The sequence below is a fragment of the Colius striatus genome, chromosome 6 (assembly GCF_028858725.1).
Source record: "Colius striatus isolate bColStr4 chromosome 6, bColStr4.1.hap1, whole genome shotgun sequence".
Classification (NCBI taxonomy): domain Eukaryota; kingdom Metazoa; phylum Chordata; class Aves; order Coliiformes; family Coliidae; genus Colius; species Colius striatus.
The window spans coordinates 35,166,664-35,185,768 of NC_084764.1; the positions used below are offsets into that span (position 1 = coordinate 35,166,664).

General features: G+C 52.6%; 1 protein-coding gene across 4 annotated transcripts in view; it reads right to left on the minus strand.

Moving 5' to 3' along the window:
- FERMT2 (FERM domain containing kindlin 2) overlaps window positions 1-1,603 on the minus strand; it is a 54,564-nt gene extending 52,961 nt beyond the window's left edge. The window contains exon 1 of one of the 4 annotated variants that reach the window (XM_061997801.1): window positions 1,199-1,603. In XM_061997801.1, coding sequence (XP_061853785.1) covers window positions 1,199-1,355 — 157 coding nt within the window. In that variant the 5' untranslated portion in view covers window positions 1,356-1,603. The remainder of the gene's footprint in view (window positions 1-1,198) is intronic. The other 3 variants (XM_061997802.1, XM_061997803.1, XM_061997804.1) reach the window with 3 other exon arrangements.
- Between the last annotated feature and the right edge of the window lie 17,502 nt (window positions 1,604-19,105).

Here is a 19,105-nt window from a genome sequence, read left to right on the forward strand (position 1 = left end):
ACAGACACACAGGCTCTTTGTCCAGGTGTGCACCCAAAGCCACCCCACGCTGCGGGGTCCCCGGTCCCAAGCTCCCCGCTTTGCCCATGCCATCCTGTTCATCACCCCATGCTCGCAGAGGCCCCCGAGAGACGCTTCCCTCATCTGGAGCAGCACAGAGTTGGAGCCAGCTGGCTACAACTTCAGAACTCAATCTTTCTGTAAACTGGGGAGCACCACAAAAGTCCCCCTCAACACCCTAGAAATGAAGATGCTTCCTGGCTCTGTTTAAAATCCCACGTGCAAAGCAGACAATAGATGAGGGCTGAAACCCCACCATGGGCAAACCCACCACAGGGTGTAAAAGTTTGGCTGGTTTTGGCCCAAAGTGGTTTGAAGGTGGCAGTGCAGGGTGCCGGGAGCATGGGGGCTACGGGGACCCTGCCAGGCATGGGCAGGGGGGGTCCTGGGTGCTGCCTGGAAGGGTGCATGGCGAAGAGGGGCAGCTCAGGGCTGGGGCTGGGACCTGGGATGGGCAGGGTGCTGCAATGGGATGCCAGGGGAGTGCCGAGTGCCAGGGTGCTAGGACAGGCAGGGTGCTGAGCAGAGTGCTGGGTGCTAAAGTGCGTACAGCACTGGAGCAGGGTGCTGGGTGCCAAAGCATAGCATTGGGCCAGGATGCTGGCAGCTCAAGCACAATAACGGGGCAATGTCCTGGGTGCTGGGGCAGGGTGCTAGGAGCTCAAAACAGTACTGGGGCAGAGGTCTGTGTCCTGAGTGTTCAAGCAGAGTATTGGGGCAGAGTCCTGGGTGCTGGGGCAGGGTGTTGAGAGCTCAAGCACAGTACGGGGGGAGGATGCTGGGTACAGGGTGCTTGGGTGCTCAAGCACAGTACTGGGGCAGAGTCCTGGGTGCCGGGGCAGGATGCTGGGTGCTGGGGCAGGATGCTGGGTGCTGGGGCAGGATGCTGGGTGCTCAAGTAGAGCACCGCGGCAGAGTCCTGGGTGCTGGGGCAGAGTCCTGGGTGCTCAAGCAGAGCACTGGGGCAGAGTCCTGGCTGCCTGGGCAGATTCCTGGGTATTGGGGCAGGATGCTGGGTGCTGGGGCAGGATGCTGGGAGCTGGGGCAGGATGCTGGGAGTTGAAGCACTGCACTGGGGCAGGGCACCTGGGAGGATACCGGTGCAGGGCGCTGGGCAAGGGGTGCCGGGGGGACTCACCGAGCTTCTCGACGAGGCGCAGCATGACGCCGCCGATGTGGATCTCTCCGGTGACCCTCAGGGTGACGTCGCGGCCCAGGTCGGTGACATGGACGCTCAGCTCCCACGTCCCGTCGGCGTAACAGCCGTCCGGCATGCGGATCCCGTCCAGCGCCATGGTCCCGGCCTCCTGCGCCGCCAGACGCGCCTCAGCGCCCGCCCGCCGGCTCGGCTCGGCACGGCTCGGCTCGGCGCGGGTCCGTGCGGCTCGGCCCCGGGCTCAGCCCGCCTCCGCGCCCCGGGGGGTGGGATGGGGGCGCGGTGGGGCGGATCGGGGGGGTGCAGCGCTGCCCCGCCGCCCCCAGCCGCTGCCTGCGGGGCCGCCGCGGGAGGAGAAGGGGCGGGCGGGCAGCGGCGGGAGGAGGAGTAGGGAGGGGAGGGGAGCGGAGCGGAGGGAGGAGGAGGAGGAGGAGGGGGATAATAATTAAAGGAAAAACGCGGCCCGCGCCGCTGGGCCCCTTGGCCTTTTATGGAAGCGAAGGACGGAGCAAGCGGGGCTGCTCCAACATCCGGGCCTCGCCGGGGGGCGGCTCGGCCGGGCCGCGGGCTGCCGGCGGGGGCAGCGGAGCCCCGCGGCCGGAGCGCCGTGTCCCGCGCACGCGTGGGTGCCGTGCCGTGCCGCGCCGCGCGGCGCCAGCCGTGGCCGCGCCAGCCTTGCCCACTCTGCTGCCTTCACTTGGTTTTTTTAACAGTGGCCATTTCAAAGCTCCTAATTCATAGGGAAAACGCCTCTGGCTAGGCAAAGCCCTTAGCTCAGCATCGCAGCCCGTGGCCCACGGCGTGGCCGCGCCGAGGCTGAGCCATGTGCCAGTTCCTTCCATCCTTGCCATACGTGAACCTCGGAAATGGGAACTGTCTGTATTAAATGAAGAGGCTGAACCAGCACAAATGGAGGGAAAAAGCAAACCCCACCAGAATACTCCCATTCTCCTCTTCCTGTAGCTCTCCACGCAGTGATACACACATCCCGCCGCGGCAACCAGGCTTCCTGAGACACCGACACGCAGGGGGGTCCGGCGCGGTGGTCAGTGGCACCGGGCAGGATGGGTCCCACGCGGTGCTGGGCTGTGGGATGCCATCTTGACAAAGCTGTGTCCTCCCCAGCAGCCTCGCGGGTGGCTCTGCCAGGCCAGGGCTCCCTCCACCGGCACTGCTCCTGTGTCCAGTGGGAGCTTTGCCATGGCGGAGGCAACAAAACCCTTGTAACGGGGATGATAAAGTCTTGCCATCTTTTCACTTTTGCTGCTACACTTGTAAAGGGCCGTTCCTCCCGTTTTCACATATGCATTAATTAATATAAGCTTTCCTGAGCTTGCTGTGGGCAAAGCAAGCCAGGTTTTACCCATGAACGGCCTAGAAGATTTGGGCTAACGTGGCTGATGCGGCCAGAAATCGGGTAATGCTGCCTCCAACTGCAGGAGGACAGGCAGCAGATGACCTCCCCCACCAAATCCTCCTGGGGCTTTAATCCCTGCCAGTGTAACCCCCATTTCACAGCCCCAAACTTGGAAGCTGGAGCATTATTTACAGGGTGACAGCTTGAGAGGGCAGGGGAGAGCCGGTCTGCAACAAGAAAGCTTTCACAGATTGTATCTCGGTGTTCTTCCAGTGGGAAACAATAGGGCAATAAATAGAAAGGGTTACTCTCAACCAGAAGGGTTTGGATGAGGTTCCCAGCTGATGCAATTCGATACGGCTGCGCCTGAGCTAGTAACCTTTTAGTGCAGCTGATTGCACGCTGTGAGGCAGAGCCTGCTGGTTCTCTGTGCTCTTCAAACCATTTGCAGAGTTTCTCTTTACCTTAGGATGGACAAAACCGCTCTCCCTGCCCTCCCTATCCCAGACAGGGTCGAGTGCCCCTGTCCTCAGGTCAATCTCTTCCCCTCAGCCCCGCTGCTCGACAGTGGGTGTGCGGAGAGGGAGGCAGTGTGCTCTCCAATGCTCGGCCGAGACGCAAAGCAAGGTCAAAAATGCACTGTTGGGGCTCTTGCGTCAGAGGCAGCCAAGCATCCCCGGGGCTCTTCCCACTGTTTGGAAGAAGTCCTCACTCCGTACAAGCAGCCATAGCCAAATAAGGTGCCGAAACGCACGGCCGCTTCCAGCGGGACAGGGATGATACCTACCAGATCTGCCGGCAGCGCAGCTCCCAGCCCACCGCTCCTTCTGCCTCTGCTCCCTGGAAACCGGGATGCTTTGCTGATGAAATGACTCAACGGGCATCTTTGTGAAACTGGGGGTGAAGCTGAGTGGCTCCTTCCCTGTCGTGGGTTGATTCGTCTGGTTTTGGCCCCTTTCCTTTGGTTTCCTGAGCAGTTTGTTGAACTGTTGTGTGCAGTTGTTGAAAGCAGCTGGCTGTCCTGCCTGGCTGCTCTGGGCAAGCCGGTCAGACTGGCTCTTTTCAGGGTGACCAGCCACAGAAATCTGCCCTGATCATGAGAGTGACTGGAGCAGGAAGAGCAGCATGACCAAGTACCTGGCCTGATTCTGTCTACGGAGGCAGAGAAATTCCCCAAACCTCCCTGTAAAGAAAAGCTCAGTTTCCTCCAATGCTGTGTTGTGGCTGAGCATGGTGTGCTCTGACCTCATGCTGAGCAGCCCCTGCCACCCCTCTGCTTCACTAGGGTCTCTGTATTCCCCATCTGCAGCTTCTTCCTTAACAAGGGTGAAGGTTAAAGAGAAAATCCAAAAAAGGAGAAACGCAGACACTGTTTTTTACCCCGGCGCTTTTTGTGCCCAACACGTCCCTGCCCGTGTGCTCTCATGCGACCCACTGCTGCTGGTACTGCTCCTCTTCTCACAGGGTTTGCAAGCTCTCTACTTCTCCCTGAGTTTTACTCTGAGCTCTTTACAGACATCCCTTAAGTGAAGGAGTATTTGGAGCGTTACTTGAGTTCCTTTTAAAATGTGCTACTAGAAATGAGCTTGGGCAGTGATGGAACGGCAGCACAAACCATTTCTTGCCCGCTCACACATCCCCGGCACTGTGTAACAGCAGCTGAGAAGGGCTCAAACCACCTGCGTTGTTTTCTTCGTATTTCTCTTTATTCCCTTCCACACCTCTAAGTGTCTTTAGGATCTAGCCAAGGTTGACTTCTCACAAATGACTGTTTTCCAGCAGAGACAAAGTCATGCTCCTGGCAAAGGAAATGTGCTGGGGAACTGCAACTTTCTGGTTTATTCCCGGCCACATTCGTTCTTCCTTGGTTTTGTCCATTTGGAAATGTCCATTTTTCTGAATGTATGTGCAGCATAACAAAGCTGTCACAGATGGGTGTTGCCTGAATGTCCAGCCATCTGGCATAGAGTTATTCAGCATCCTTGTAGTTATGGAATCATAGAATCATTTTGGTTAGAAAAGGCCTTTAAGCTCCTGGAGTCCAACCCCTCCCCTCACCCTGCCCAGCCCACCACTAACCCATGGCCTCAGCACCTCAGCTCCACGGCTGTGCAATAGCTCCAGGGATGGGGACTCCCCCACATCCCTGGGTAGTGACTAACAACTCTCTTGGTAAAGAAGTTCTTCCTAATGAAAGGATAGATCGTGTTCTTGAGGAGCACTTGAGATGTGGAGGTTTAGTCTTTCTAGATTGTACTAATTCTGTCTTGTGGTCTCACAGAGACTATTCAGCATCTCCATACCTCACTGCCCAGCAGTAAGATAATACTTGCTTATGTCACTCAGGACACAACTCCAGTGATGCAGTCCCGCTGCTTTGCTCATGTGTGACCTTCCTCCAGGCTCATCATCTCAGCTGGATGTAACGTTTTGCTTGTGATGAATGAGGTCAGAAGAATTCCCAGGAGCTTGTCTCATCTTTGGGCCTGTTGGTGACGGAGCCTGGGCAGCCTTTGCTGGGTGGGTTTGTGGCTGCCGTGGTGTTTTGGGGTTTTCCCACCAGCTGTGGTGGAGAACAGAGAAAACAGCAGGTATTAGAGCTGGAGGGGTACATGGGGCCTGGGGCTGAACACACAGGGCAACACAGAGTCCGAGAGCCAGGAATATAGATTTGTAGGCTCAAGCCCTCACTTCTTCAGGATGGGACAGTTGTCCTAGGAAAGTTCAGACAACCTGATGTATAAATGCACCTTGGTGCTCTGGGACAGGACTACTGATGCCAAGATGGGTATCCTTACCCAAAACAAGAGCCATTGCTCTCAAGAGGCCTGGGTGGCCAGATCTCCTCTCCTGATGGCCAAGGAGACATGAGATGAAGCCAGGGACCAAGATTCAAGACTGTCACAATCATCCAACTTGGTCTTTCATGCCCAAAGGTTGCAAAATACATCCCTGCAGCTGGAATAAATCCCAACTTGCAAGAGATAGCTATGCTCAGATAAGAGACACAGAGCCTGAACGAGCTACCTCCTCTCTTGGTAAGTCAAGCCAAGGTTTCATTGCCCCACAGCTACAAAATCTCATCTCATTTCCATGCTGCATGTGCCTCGGTGCACTGGAGCCTGCTAGGGTTGTGCTGCAGGACAAACCTTGCTGCAGGGCACTTCTCTGTCCCCTCTTCACCTTCTTTCCAGGAATTGGGGTCATTTAAGCTCTTGAAGCCTCAGGCTGAGAGGTTTGTTTCCCAGCCTCTCCTTCTGCAATCAGCTCTTCATAACAAATATCTCCCCTGGCTCTCCCGACTCGGCATGTGTCAGGCATTAGTTTCCTGTTGACATTAATCCCGGTGCTATCGTTTATCTTTTTTTCTCTCATGTGGTTGTGTCCTTCTGATGTTTCCAGCTGCCAGGAGTGACCTCCACTGAGTGTGACTCTTGCCTTGGCCCTGGAAGGAGGCAACGTGCCCCAAATCATCCTACAGTCGTCTCCAAGATCAGAAGGGTCCTTGAACTTTGTGTCCCTCTGAAAGGGTTGGTGGGTCCAGGAGCACTCTCTTGACATTTGTTTTAGCCAGGGGGAGTTGTTGGCTGGAAACTTGAATCCATGTTATGGAGAATTTGGATAAATCCCAGGTAAAATTTCCCCAAAGTTGATTTGACCTGGGGCTGGATATGTCCCTCTCAGCTGCTGCCACCCCCATCAGTCTTTCAAACAGCCCTGAGACCCCCAGGGATGTCGGATCATTGCCTCCATCCAACCCACTGCCAAAGTCTCCCAACCCTTTGTCAAAACTTGTCCCAGAAGCAAAGGGAAAATGCTGTGACTTGATGAGATTATCCCAGAACACAATCAATCTCTAGAGCTTTTTGGCTAAAAGGGACTTCAAAGGGTGCTTCACCTCACTACTGATTTACACTTGCCCAAGAGAAAGTGGGTAACTACAGTCCAAAGGTTCAAATATCTCACACCCCCCCTCTTCTCCTGTAATAGACAACATATTAAACCATTTTCTATTGTCCAGTGGATTTTTTGAGCCTTTGCCACTCCTGTTCTGGCTTTTCTCCACCTCCAGAAGTCCCCCTATTCATTTGCCTTTATAAATGCAAAGTCTGGGCTGGAAGGCTGAATTTCTCACATGGAGCTGGGGCTTAAAGTAAACCCAAATGTCATACAATGCTCAGTCACCATCCCTGGGGCTGGTGACTCTGGGGTGTTAGAAGAAACACCCAGCATCATTTGTCCTGTTGACTGCTAGTCAACAAGAAGAAAACCCCAAAATCCCACATAATTCATCTGGTGGCTCTAACACAATCATCTGCAGAGCTGACTGGATAGTAGAAAGACAGTTTGGAAGTGACTTACTGGAAAGCAGTAGGAAAAAAAAAACCCACCAAAAGTCCCCAAATCACCCCATCAAATATTTACAGCTGCTTTTCAGGCCCTTTTGGTTCAGCTGCTGGATGGAAAGCTGTGGGAAAGCTCCCTGTGCTGGCACCCAGCACCCTGCAGATCCACTCAGGTTGTGAAGGAAGGGAAGAAAACTCCCCTCAGCCCCCTGTCCTGTGTATTTGCAAAGTGGCATCACCAAGTGCCTCAGCATTAACCCCGAGCCTTGGCACTGACGCTGCCTGTTATCTCTCCAGCCCCAGCTCTCCCCTCCCCAACGGTCTGGGGAAGCTGGCTCCCAGCCCGTGGGTTTTCCCTCTATCAGCACAGGGAGCAGCGAGGCAAAGGCCGTTGGTCATGCTTTGTTAGGACTATGGAGGCTCAGGGCGTCCCTGAGACATGCCAGACCATTCTCACCCCACGGATGTGCTCTAGAGTGGGGTCAAAATCATTTCAAGACACATGGGAGTCAGAGGTAAAGCCCAGCAAGGGCAGATCCGTGTCCTGGGGGTTTTGGCACACCATTTTTGTCTTTGGAAGCATTGCTGGAATCCCTCCATCCTGTGAAAAATTTTGCCCAGTGTTAAGATGAGCTCCCCAGGGCACTGTTTGAGCCTAATGCATTGCAAAACTCATCAAATCATGATATATAATAGCCCTGGGGACTGGCTGTCCAGCAGTGCTCAATGGATATGAGGGTGGGCAGGGACTGGGATGATTTTCTCATTGTGGGAACCTCAGAAACCCCAGCTTGGGTTACCCATCCCCTCTGGCCAGTACTGGAATGCTCCATGCTGGCTGCACCACCCTTGGTGCCAGTGTCCTGATCCCCACTCCACAGCCTCAGAAAGATGCCCTGAGATGAGTTTATTCTTCACACAGGGGTATGACAGCAGCAGCTCGTGGGGTGAATGGGGAAACCTACAAATTCCCCCCCTGCCCCACTCCAATGTGGACAGTTGGGACATACTTGTGGACCAATTAACCCCCCAAATCCCTCCTTTATGTGGCATCCTGAGAAGGAGTCCTGTGGCCCTGGGCTCCCTGGGAAGGAGCTGCCCACTGCCCCCAAGCTCAGTTAGAAGGAAGGAGGGGCCAGCAGCCATGGCCCCTCAGAAACACCACCACTTTGTTTCCATTGTCTGATTCCAAAAGCAGCCCAAAGCCTCAGGAAGAAGGGACTCACAGTGAGCTATGCTGATGCAGGGACAAGGGAATTCCCCAAGGCTGCAAAACCCCTAAGGCCAAACCAGTATAGCAGCAGCCCTATAAATCACACCCATCCTATAAATCACTCCCTCCCAATAAATCCCACCCCTGCTGTGGGAAGCTGCCAAGGCTGGAGGAGGAAGAAGAAGAAGAGAGCACCAAGAAGAGAGCTGCTGGGGTTTGGATGCCTTGGCTGTAGAACAAAAAGCCCTGACTGAGGGTTTTATGGGCTAGTCACAGGCACTGATGGGACACGGGCACCAAGGGGCACTTGGGGCACAGTGGGGTATCACAGCCCTGATGGAGCCATCCTGCAGGGCAACTTCATCCCACACAAATCACCCAAATTTGTCCCAGATCCCAGGCTGTGGGTTCACGGTGAGTGACTCAGCATTGTCCCCTACAACTGCTTCACTTGTGGTGCTCCCCACAGCCCCTCAGACTGCTCTTCTGTCTTGTTTTTATCCAAAGACAAACATATCCTGGCACTTCTTCCAGTGCTTGGGGTGGTTCCTGGGCTTTCCTAGTCCAGTCCAGGTATAAGCTGCAGCAAAGAAAACTGCAGTAATATCCTCCCTGATTTACAGATGCAGATGCTGAGGCCAAACATGCAGCAGTGACTTAGAGCCACTGCAGCTCCCCACAGGAGCTGGGATCATGCTGCCCAGCATGGCTGGAGCAGTTTGGTGTGGTGGAAAAGCCTAACAGCCCCTGTGTGCAGGTTTGGGTCAAAAAGAACCCCAAACTGCTTCCTTTCGCAGGGAAAATACTGGCAGGGTGCAGAGAAACAGGATCAGTGCAGACTTTTTGGCCACATCTCCATCTCTCTGCTGGGGATTCACTTTGTCTTTCAGTGCTGTGCTGAGTTTTCTGAGCTGAATAAAGACATTCGGGGAACAGAGCAGAAAGACCAAGACCCTTCATCCCTGCAGAAAACAAATCCACCTGTTAAAGGGAGAGGGGTGTTGATACCTTTTACTTGCCTCTTGGACACCTGATGCCCCATGTAGCTGTAGCAGCTGAGCGTATTTGGGAGCCTATTTTGCCCAGGGAAGCTGGAGACAGATGATGCCCAGACAGCTGGAGGGTTTTGTGCTTTTTTGGCTTCAGTCTTCACCAGAAAGGTCAGATGCAAGCGGGACAGTAATGCAGTTAGTGCTGGAAAAATAGAGACAGAGCAGAGCGGTTTAATAAGGTAGATGTTATTGAATCAGCCTGGTGGGATGACTTCACCTTTGAGCAGAGAGGTCGAAGGGATCAACAGCTCCTGCAGGGAGAGGTGGGCTCTCTGCCATCCAGGAATGGGTGACACGGGGAGACATTGGGGATCCCCAAAACCACACTGAAGCATGAAATTGCAGTGACTTGTGAGCTCCTAGAAACTACACAGTGCTCTGCAGCTGAAGGTGCTGTGGTAGACCTTCAGTTTCTGGTGCAGCCCCACGTCCCCTGCAAACTAAGGACAAATAGGCTCAATGAGGTCCCCACTGGGGACACCATTCAGAGTTCAGCAGCAGTTTGTGGTGAGACAGGAGGGTGACTGATGAGGAAAGGTTAAAAGAATTCAGGCTGTTTACCCTAGAGAAAGACAGAGGACCGATAACATCTCCAGGTAGATAAAAGAGGGCTTATTTGAAGAGGAAGGGATGGAAGAGGGAGGAAATGCTCTGTTCCCCCACAGACAGGCAAAAAGCAATGGGCAGACCACCTGGAGAAAGATTCAGGTTAGCTCTTGGGGGAGACTGTTTAGGAGTAAAGGGGGTGAAGGACTGCAGGGGGAATCACCATTGCCAGTCTATGTGTCTGCTCTGTGAAGTGGGGCTCTCTCACCTCTGAGCAGTAAAAGCTTTTGGTGGCTCATTGCTTAAACTGGAGGAAGCTGGAGCTGCTGCCTGATCTAAAGAGCAACAGCTTCACTCACTCACTTTCTCAAAGGATAGGCTTGAAATTACCACCACACACAGACTTGGTCCGGGCTGTGCTGGCAAGTAAATCTCTGTGCTCCACTGCGTGCTGAATCCAGCACTGAGGGTGCCCCAACACTACCACATCAAGGAAGGATGGCTGTCATGTCATGTCCTTGCAGCTGTGTGTGGCTAAGACCTCAGGCTGCAGAGGACATCACTGATACACCATCACATGAGACAACGAAAACACCAGCAATACAGCCCATGTGGGAGCAGAGAGGTGGCAAGTGCTGCAGGGCCAAGACCCTTCATCCCTGCTGCCAGCTAGTGCTGTGGGAAGCTGGTCTGGGATTGCTCCTGAGTTGCAAAAGGATAATGTTCATGGGATCATGTCATGGAATCCCGGAATGGTGGGGGTTGGAAGGGACCTCTAGAGATCATCCAGCACAACCCCCTTTAGGGACCCTTAGGTATTTATATTATATTTTATTATTTATATTTATTATTATAAATGTTGATGAGGTCCCTCTTCAGCCTTCTGTTCTTTAGGCTGAACAGCCCCGTGTCCTGCAGCTGTTTCTCCTCACAGAGATGTTCCAGTCCCCTGATCATCTTGGTAGCCCTGTGCTGGCCTCTCTCCAGCAGTTCCCTGTCTCTCTTGAGCTGGGGAGCCCAGAACTGGACACAGGACTCCAGATGAGGCCTCACCAGGGCAGAGTAGAGGGGGAGCAGAACCTCCCTCGACCAGCTGCCCACACTCTTCTTGATGCATCCCAGGATGCCATTGGCCACGAGGGCACATTGCTGGCTCATGTTTATTTGCTGCCCACCAGCACTCCCAGGTCTCTCTCCTGGAGCTGCTCTCTAGCAGGTGACCCCCAGCCTGTCCTGGTGCATGGAGTTGTTCCTTCCCAGGTGCAGGACTCTGCACTTGTCCTTGTTGAACCTCATGAGGTTCCTCTCTGCCCAGCTCTCAAGCCGGTCGAGATCCCGCTGAATGGCAGCACAGCCTGTGGGGAATCAGCCAGTCCTCCCAGTTTGGTGCCATCAGGGAACTTGCTCTGTCCCCTCATCCAGATTGTTGATGAAGATGTCAAATAAAACTGGCCCCAGAACTGACCCCTTTGGAACCCCATTAGCCACAGCCACCTCTTGGACCTGCTGCTCCTTGGAGCAGCTAAAGCTGCATCTCTCAAGCACCAGGCATAGTGATGGTTCAAGCCCAGTCACTAGGGCAAGAAGCTGCATCTGGGGCTTGGAAAAGAATGAAAAAGACAGCCAGAAAGTAACTCGACACATTGAGAGCTGACTGTAAGCAATGGTTGTTTAAACATGGCAGAGTATCAGAGCGCTCAAGGAGCTGGATGTGTGCAAGAGGAAGGGAGCTGGAGGTCAGTGCCAGGATTATCTGGCAGTCTTGGGTTGGAAATATCCTTCAACTCCTTAGATAGCAAGCTGGAGATTACGATGTGAAGGAATGTACTGTGAGCTCCTGCTGTACACAGCGGTGGGAGGAGAAGCCAAGCCCCATGGCAGCATGATGGGAAACAGCCTGGAGAGGCACAGGGAAGAGGAGGAAATCAGGTCAATCCTCTGAAGTGGCTTAACAGGCCATCGGGAAGCTCTTAAGAAGGAGACAGGCGCGGGGGCAGATGTGTTGAATGACGGGAGGTCTCTGTGCCAGAGAGAGCATAGAATCACAGAATCACAGAATGATTGGGGCTGGAAGGGACCTTAAAGCTCACCTCATTCCACTCCCCTGCCATGGGCAGGGACACCTTCCACTAGTCCAGGTTGCCCCAAGCCCCATCCAACCTGCCCTTGAACACTTCCAGGGATGGGGCAGCCACAGCCTCTGTGGGCAGCCTGTGCCAGGGCCTCACCACCCTCACTGTAAAAAATCTCTTCCTTGTTTCTAGTCTGAATTAACTCTCTTTTAGTTAAAAAACATCCCCCCTTGCTCTCTCAAATGGGCATTCTCTGTGATGGAGGTCATGGGACTGCAGCTCCATGGGCAGCACCAACACAGCGAGAACCTCGGGGGGCATGAACTGAAATGATGAGCAGGAGGGAGGTTTAGTGCCACCTTCCAAGGGGGTGGGTGGGGCTACTGGGCAGCTTTGGGATCCCAACCCAAGCCTCTGCCACCCTCCATTGGGGCCCATCAAGTGATAAACAGGGCCAGGGCATGAAAGCTTGGGTGCTGTGCTCACGTGCTAACCCGATACTAGAGAGCACAGGAGAGCATTTACCACCTTCTTTGAGTCCCCAAATCTACAACAAGCTCCTGCTTCTCAATTTCAAATAACACAAATGATATTTATCAATTCCTTTGGAAGATTTCTTTTTTTTTAAAGGCAGAGTCCTGGACATTGTGCTGGCAGAGCATTTTTTTCCAAGTGTCAAGTCCCCCAGCATTCCCTGCAGGGCTGTGCTATGGCCAGGCTTTGCTTACATCTCTCCAGTGTGTTTTGGGCACTGGAGATGCTGCCAGCTGAGCAAAGGTGGGTTATGCCAACATTTGTTCCTTGCAAGGAAACATTTCTACCTCCTCCTCCTCCTCCTCCATCTCCTGAGTGGTGACACCAGATGATGACAGTGCCAGGACAGGAAAAACAGTGATAGCAGCATTGGAAAGAACAAGAAAAAAAATCCTACAGCAAAAACCTCTCCAAAGTTCCATCAAATCACATGGAAATTGGGCACCATCCTGCAGGAGTCATTCCTGGATCTCAAAGGAGAGGTCACTAAGGTGATGAGGATAATGGGCACGTGGGTTATAAGTGACACGTCCTTTCTGGAAGGGACCCCAGTGTGAAGATGGGACCTGCTGTCCAACAGACCAAGATCCTTCTCATGAGAGCCTGAGTCCTACGAGCGGGGCTGGCATCTCAGGGGGCTTTGGCACGTGACACCACCATTGCCACCTTCTGTACCCAAATGGCTTGTGGCCATGGCGTGTCTCAGTGTGACACCACAAGTGGCACAGGGAAGAGCAGCTCTTGCGCCTGGAGGAGGAGAAGGGGAGAAGGATCTGACACGCAATTTCTTTGCCATGGGAGAGGTGCCAGGATGAGGCAGGGCCACTGTGCAGTGCTGGCTCCTGGTGCCCTTACGTGTCTCCTGCCATCAGCCCGGGTCCTGGGGCTGCACTGCTCAGCTGCAACAGCTTCCTCTGTAGCATCGTGCCGGTGGAGCAACCGTTGGGAAAACTCCCAGCGTGGGTCAGCCCAGAGTTAACTTTCCAGGCAGAGTTGTAGGAAATGAGAAGTGCTACAAGGGAGAGTGCAAAGGCAGGTGTGTTTCTGCTCTCCTGCATCCCAGAAGATCAAACAGATGAGAATTGTCCTGCAAGGCAAAGCAATTTGAGGGGAAGAAAACCCCAAACCAACAGATGGAGATGCTTCTTTGCAAGATAGCTGCTCCAGAGATGATGGGTGATGTTTCCAGCAGGGCAAGGCACGATACATGGCCATGGCCCAGCTAAAACAAGGAAGATACAGACTCATTTCCAAGCACTCTGGCTTTGGGCCAGTTGCTGAACTCTCAGCATCTCAGTTCCTTTAGCTAGAGAAGTGGCGAGCTTCTGATCTCTAACTGTCCCTTCCAACCCCTACCATTCTGTGATTCTGTGAGCTATTCTTCCTGGCCTCTCTGGCATCTCCCAGGCTGTTAGGACTTTGGGAGGTGAGGATGGGGTGTGCACCTTCAACCTTTCCTCAGGAGGTGGTCAGTTTCAGGAAGCCAGCCCCATGCTCGCAGGTGCAAGCCTGTTTGCTGCAAGGTCAGGCTCAGGAAGTATCGTTTGAATGATTTGTGGTCTGCTTTTTTGGGGAGCTGTTTCCTTCTGTTGGCCAAGTGCTGGAAGTTACCCACTGCTAAGGGCAGGATGCAGGGAGCACAGGGTTGGCTCTGACAAAAGCTCTGTGCTCCTAACTTGCTCACTCTGAGGAAATCTGGCATCATTGGTCACTGCACGGTGAGCTCTGGGAGGTCTGAATGCAATGCCTTAAAAAAAGCAGTCAGAAGGGGACATGTCTGTCTGTCCCTCTAAGCTATTCTGCAGCCACCACCTCCCTTCCTTAACTCACAGTGATCCTAAAAGCATCCACGTTGCAAATAGAACAAATGCCAAGTCCACCTAATCCAGAAGGGAGATGCCTCTGAGACTCCCTAGGGCTTTGCCAAGACACAACAATCCGCACGAGGGATATGGAAGGCACCCAGACTACCCACCTCCTGGAAACGCATTTCTGGGGCAGGAGAGCTGCCAAACACCAGGTAAACAACCAGCTAAGTTGCTTACCAGGTTCTACCAAGAACCAGGTAAGCAACTTTCTGCTCCCTTTGCTCTCCTGGACTCCTCTCCTCCCAGGAGCTGCGATGTTTTAGAGCTTGCAGAGGCGATTCACAAAGCTCACTGCAAACTAGAAAACCTTATGTCAGGAAGAAGCCACAAGGCATCCTAACCAGAAACATATTTGGGGAGTGAGTCAGTGGAGGAGGAAGCAAAAAGAAAGTTGCACCCTTTTTACTTGATGAAAAAAGCATATGGCAACAGCCAATATTGTGAACAACATTCCCCACTCCAGCAACCGAGCCAGAATGAAAACTCATGACTCAATCGTTGCATTTCATCCAAGTCTGAAAGAAAAATCTCCTTCAGGAGGGGTATCTTCAGGGAGAGTCAGCAAGAACTGATTTAGAGGGTTCATTAACTAAATTGTTTGGAGAGGGTAACATCGTTTCGCAGCAGCTTTTAGGCTCATTTTAAAGCTCTGATTTAAGCACAGCCCAGACTGTGGAGAAACAAGTGCATTCTGCAGACATATATAATGCACACAGTATATTCATCCCTGAGACACACACACAGGTCCCCCCGAGACAGAACAAACTCAGGAGGACCTTAGTGCTCACACAGAAACAGCTTGCATCCAGAGCTCCTGCTCCCCCCAGAAGGCTGTGAATGTGTCACCATAAATCACAAATCCAAGGAGGCCAAGAATGCCATCATGATTATGAAATATAACTAGAAATTGGCAAAACATTTGCTGCAAAATCTGTACAGCTCTGGCTCCCTGTGAGTGGCTGGAATAAAAGCATTAGGACGCATTGCAGACTGCAGGGCCAACACGGGCTGCAGATGTTTTCAGGCACTGGCACTTGCTGAGGCCATTCAGAATCAAAGCTCACTGCAGAGAGAGGCAGTCTGAAGCAGCCAGTCCTTGATGTTTGAAGGAGCTTTTTTTCTCCAAGGACTTTGTGGTTGCAGATGTCAAGGCTGCAACACTCGCTCAGCCCAGTGACTTGGGAAAGAAAGTGATTAATCCCTAGAAAGCAGCCTGGTGATGCTGGGTGGGAAGCCCTTGCTTGCAGGAGGCCAGACATCAGTCCCTCTTGATTTGAGCCATCCATCAGTGTCTGAATTTTGCCCTTGCTGGGTAGGGAAAGGAAAGCTCTTGTTGCCTTTGCACAGAACTGCAGCCCAGCTGCTCCTTAGAGCCTTCCCACTGAAAACAGGCTGGAGACTACAGCAGGTAAGCCCCAGGATCGGGACAGGCTCAGAAACAAGTTTCTGTTCCCTGGAGACACACAGATACGCCGTGGGCTCCCTGCTCTGGTTCTGGAAGGTCCAACCCGAGCAGATAGGACACGGGATGCCTTTGCAGGGCCGTCCCCGGGCTGAGGGTGGTGGCTGGAGCGATTGGATACCCCCAGGACAAGCCTGTGACAGCGATGTTTCAGGTAAGCAGCAGTACCTCAGTCCGGGTGCGCTGACAGCGCGTAGGGAGAGATCACTCAGCCCCAAAGAACAAGAGGGTGCTGAGGGCAGGTGCAGGACCGAGCCCCTCGTGGGAGGAAAGGGCCGTGGCTCTCCTCCAGCTCGCTGCCATCCGCCCGGCGCCCACGGCTCCTGAGGGGAGCATCAGGCTCCAACATGTGTTGGACACGTGCTGGCTGATACGCATCAAGCTGTTCCCCAGCCCTGCCAAGCTTTGCCTTGATTTAATCAGTGATTCTCCAGACTGGTTTTGTTCTTCCCCCTCCTCCCCCTGAATGCAGATGTGGTGTCTCCTGCACGAAGGAGATGGCAGGTTGCTTTCGTGACAGCAGAGCACGCATCATTGGAAGGAACCTTTCTGTCCTCTTCCCCTTTCTGCAACCACCACAAAGCAACCTCACCTCCCTCACTTCTTCCTGCTGATTTGTAATACTCTACATGACAATTAACCCTCCCACATACACTCCATTGCATGCAAGGGGCAGTCTGGTAAGCATAAAGGAGAAACCCAGAGGAATGTACCAAGAGACAACTGAACATCGTGCTTTGTAAATACAGAATATTCAGCTGCTGTTTCAGTCTAAGCCCTTCCTGCAAAGCACACGAGGCAAAACACCAGTGTCATGTCCCAGATATTTAAAGATCTCTTTTCCAAGAGTTTCTTACCTTATATAAAACAGAGAGATGAAATGAAGGACCCTTCACAGGACAGTGGAATTGAAAGGAGTTGGGAAAATCCTTGGTGAAACATCGTGGTAGCTTTGCTGGAACACACTCCTGTGAAACAGCAGCTGGGAGGTACCTGGGGTTTCCTGGAAGCAGTCTGTCCCTCTTTGCAAATTGCCCTGACCATTTCCTCACTGAAGCACACCTGGCAATACTGAAAGTACCTCAAGTTAATTTTAAACTTCAGCACTGGTTACGTAAAAATAACTGTGCAAATTTCTGACAAATCCCGCAGGGTTAAACATTCTGGAAGGCTGGCAGAGCAGGACAGCACAACAGAAAGGGAGCAGGATGAAAAGTGGGAAAGACAGAACATTTGGGCACATTTCAGAGGCTTCTCTTCATCCTGCAGAGATTTTTGCTGTTTATGCACTTCCACACCGATTCACAAGGGGAAACATCTGCCCTGGGAGCTGGTGGGGAGCCTGCCCTACCCAGCTGGACATCCTGGCCACAAAACACAGGGCTTGTGGCAGCCCCATGGTGAAGGGGGAGTCCCACTCCCTCCTTGGAGGGCAGCTCAGCACCCAGGTTCCACTGCCCTGTGACCACATCGCTCATCCACTGTCTCGCAATTGCCTCTTCTATGATTGAGGGTAATGCAAATTGTCTCCATTCCCAGCCTGCTGGGTCCTTATCCTGCAAAACCTGAATATTTGGAGTCTGAAAACCCTAGTAAATGTTAGTGACTCAGTTCTGAAACCATAAGCTGTGAAAATACACCAGAGATGATATGGTCTGTCAGCCCCTTTCTGGTGGTAGCACAAATTGCTTTCCAGTATTGGGTAGGTATGAGACAGCAGTAGATATCATTGATTCAAAATCAGCAGAGCTGATCCCTGAATGCTGGGGGTGGGAAGGGCCCTGCAGAGCTCATCCAGCCCAGCCACCTGCTAAAGCACGTTCTCTCCATCAGGGGGCACAGGAACGTGTCCAGGTGGGTTTGGAAACCTCCTGAGAAGGAGCCTCCACACCCTCCCTGGGCAGCCTGGGCCAGGGCTCCCTCACCTCAACAACAAAGATGTTTCTTCTCCCGTTCAAGTGGAACTTCCCGTGTTCCAGCTTGTGCCCATTACCTTTGTCCTGTCACCAGACACTGCAGAATAAAGACTGGCACCATCCTCTGGACACTCATTCTTTAGGCATTTATCAGCATTGATAAGGTCTCACCTCAGCCTCCTCTTCTCCAGGCTGAACAGCCACAAGTCCCACAGCCTTTTCTCCTCACAGAGATGCTCCAGTTCCCTGATCATCTTGGTAGCCCTGTGCTGGCCTCTCTCCAGCAGTTCCCTGTCCCTTGTGAGCTGGGGAGCCCAGAACTGGATACAGGACTCTGGTAGTGTCGTCTTCCCCCTCCCTTTGGCTTCAGTTTCCTACCTATCTGGGCTTTGCAGGCAGAAGCCAGAAAGCTAGCATTTAACCCTCCGCTTGCCAAGAGGCTGCTGTGCATAATGCAACACGTGGCAGCGCATGGAAGCCAGCACGGATCATTGTCTATCTCCCCGGCCAAGAGATTGAAGAGTTCAGTGCTGCTCAACTGGCAACCTAAATGCCAAAGCCTTTTACTCACCTAATACAGAAAAGGGAAGAGCAACAGGCACTACAGGCTCTCACAATGTGATCCAACACTTCCTGGAGGCCTTTGTTTCAGTCAGGCTGAAAACCTGATCTGGCTGTTGGAGAAGTAGCACAAGCAGGACCACGTTAGTATCTTGAGGTGGTTTGTCACGTTACCAGTGATATCATATCAGAGTGAAAAAAATCTGTACCTGTGAGGCACCAGATAAGATTAATTTCTACTTCAAACACTTACTAAAAGTTCAAAACCAAAGGAGCTTTCTTATAAACTGCAGAAACCAGTAAACCCTCCAAAAGTGAGCTGCTTTGGCACAAACAAGCTTGAAAATTCTGTTTAAAAATGGAAATCCAGGATCTTTGTTATCAAAGAGTGTGGTGAAACAGAAAAGCCTTTAAGTAGCTGTCTTGAAGTACAAAGTATGGGACCACTCTGAGATGAGACACTGACTTTCCAGGAGATACTGAAAGAGACATAAAGAACAACAAATTGGATGTGGGGTCCTTGTGCTCCAGCATCTCGTCAGAGCTGTAGTCTGTAGAGAAGTTTGCACTTCACCTCTCCCATGTCCTTACGATCAATGAGGCACCAGGGAATGGGCAGAGTAGCTGCAAGAAACGGTATATTATTTGAGAAACAAAGAAAGAAGTTAATCTGTGGCAGATGCCCACTGAATTGCCAGAAGAAAAGCCTCTCTTTGGATAAATCATCCAGGATTTCAAAACCACAAGAGATTGCTTCTGGGACATCTCCTGTTTGTAGGGGACTTGCTGAATTTTCACTCTTGAAGGGAAAGGACTGGCCAAGGTCTGCTAGTCCAGAGCTGCTGCAACTGCTGCAGCTGGGCAGACAGGGAATTTTCTGGGGAAAAGGCTGATGTTGGAGTTTGCATTCCAGTGGGACCAGAGAGCACTGACCTCCAGGGTCAATTGAACTTTAGATAGCC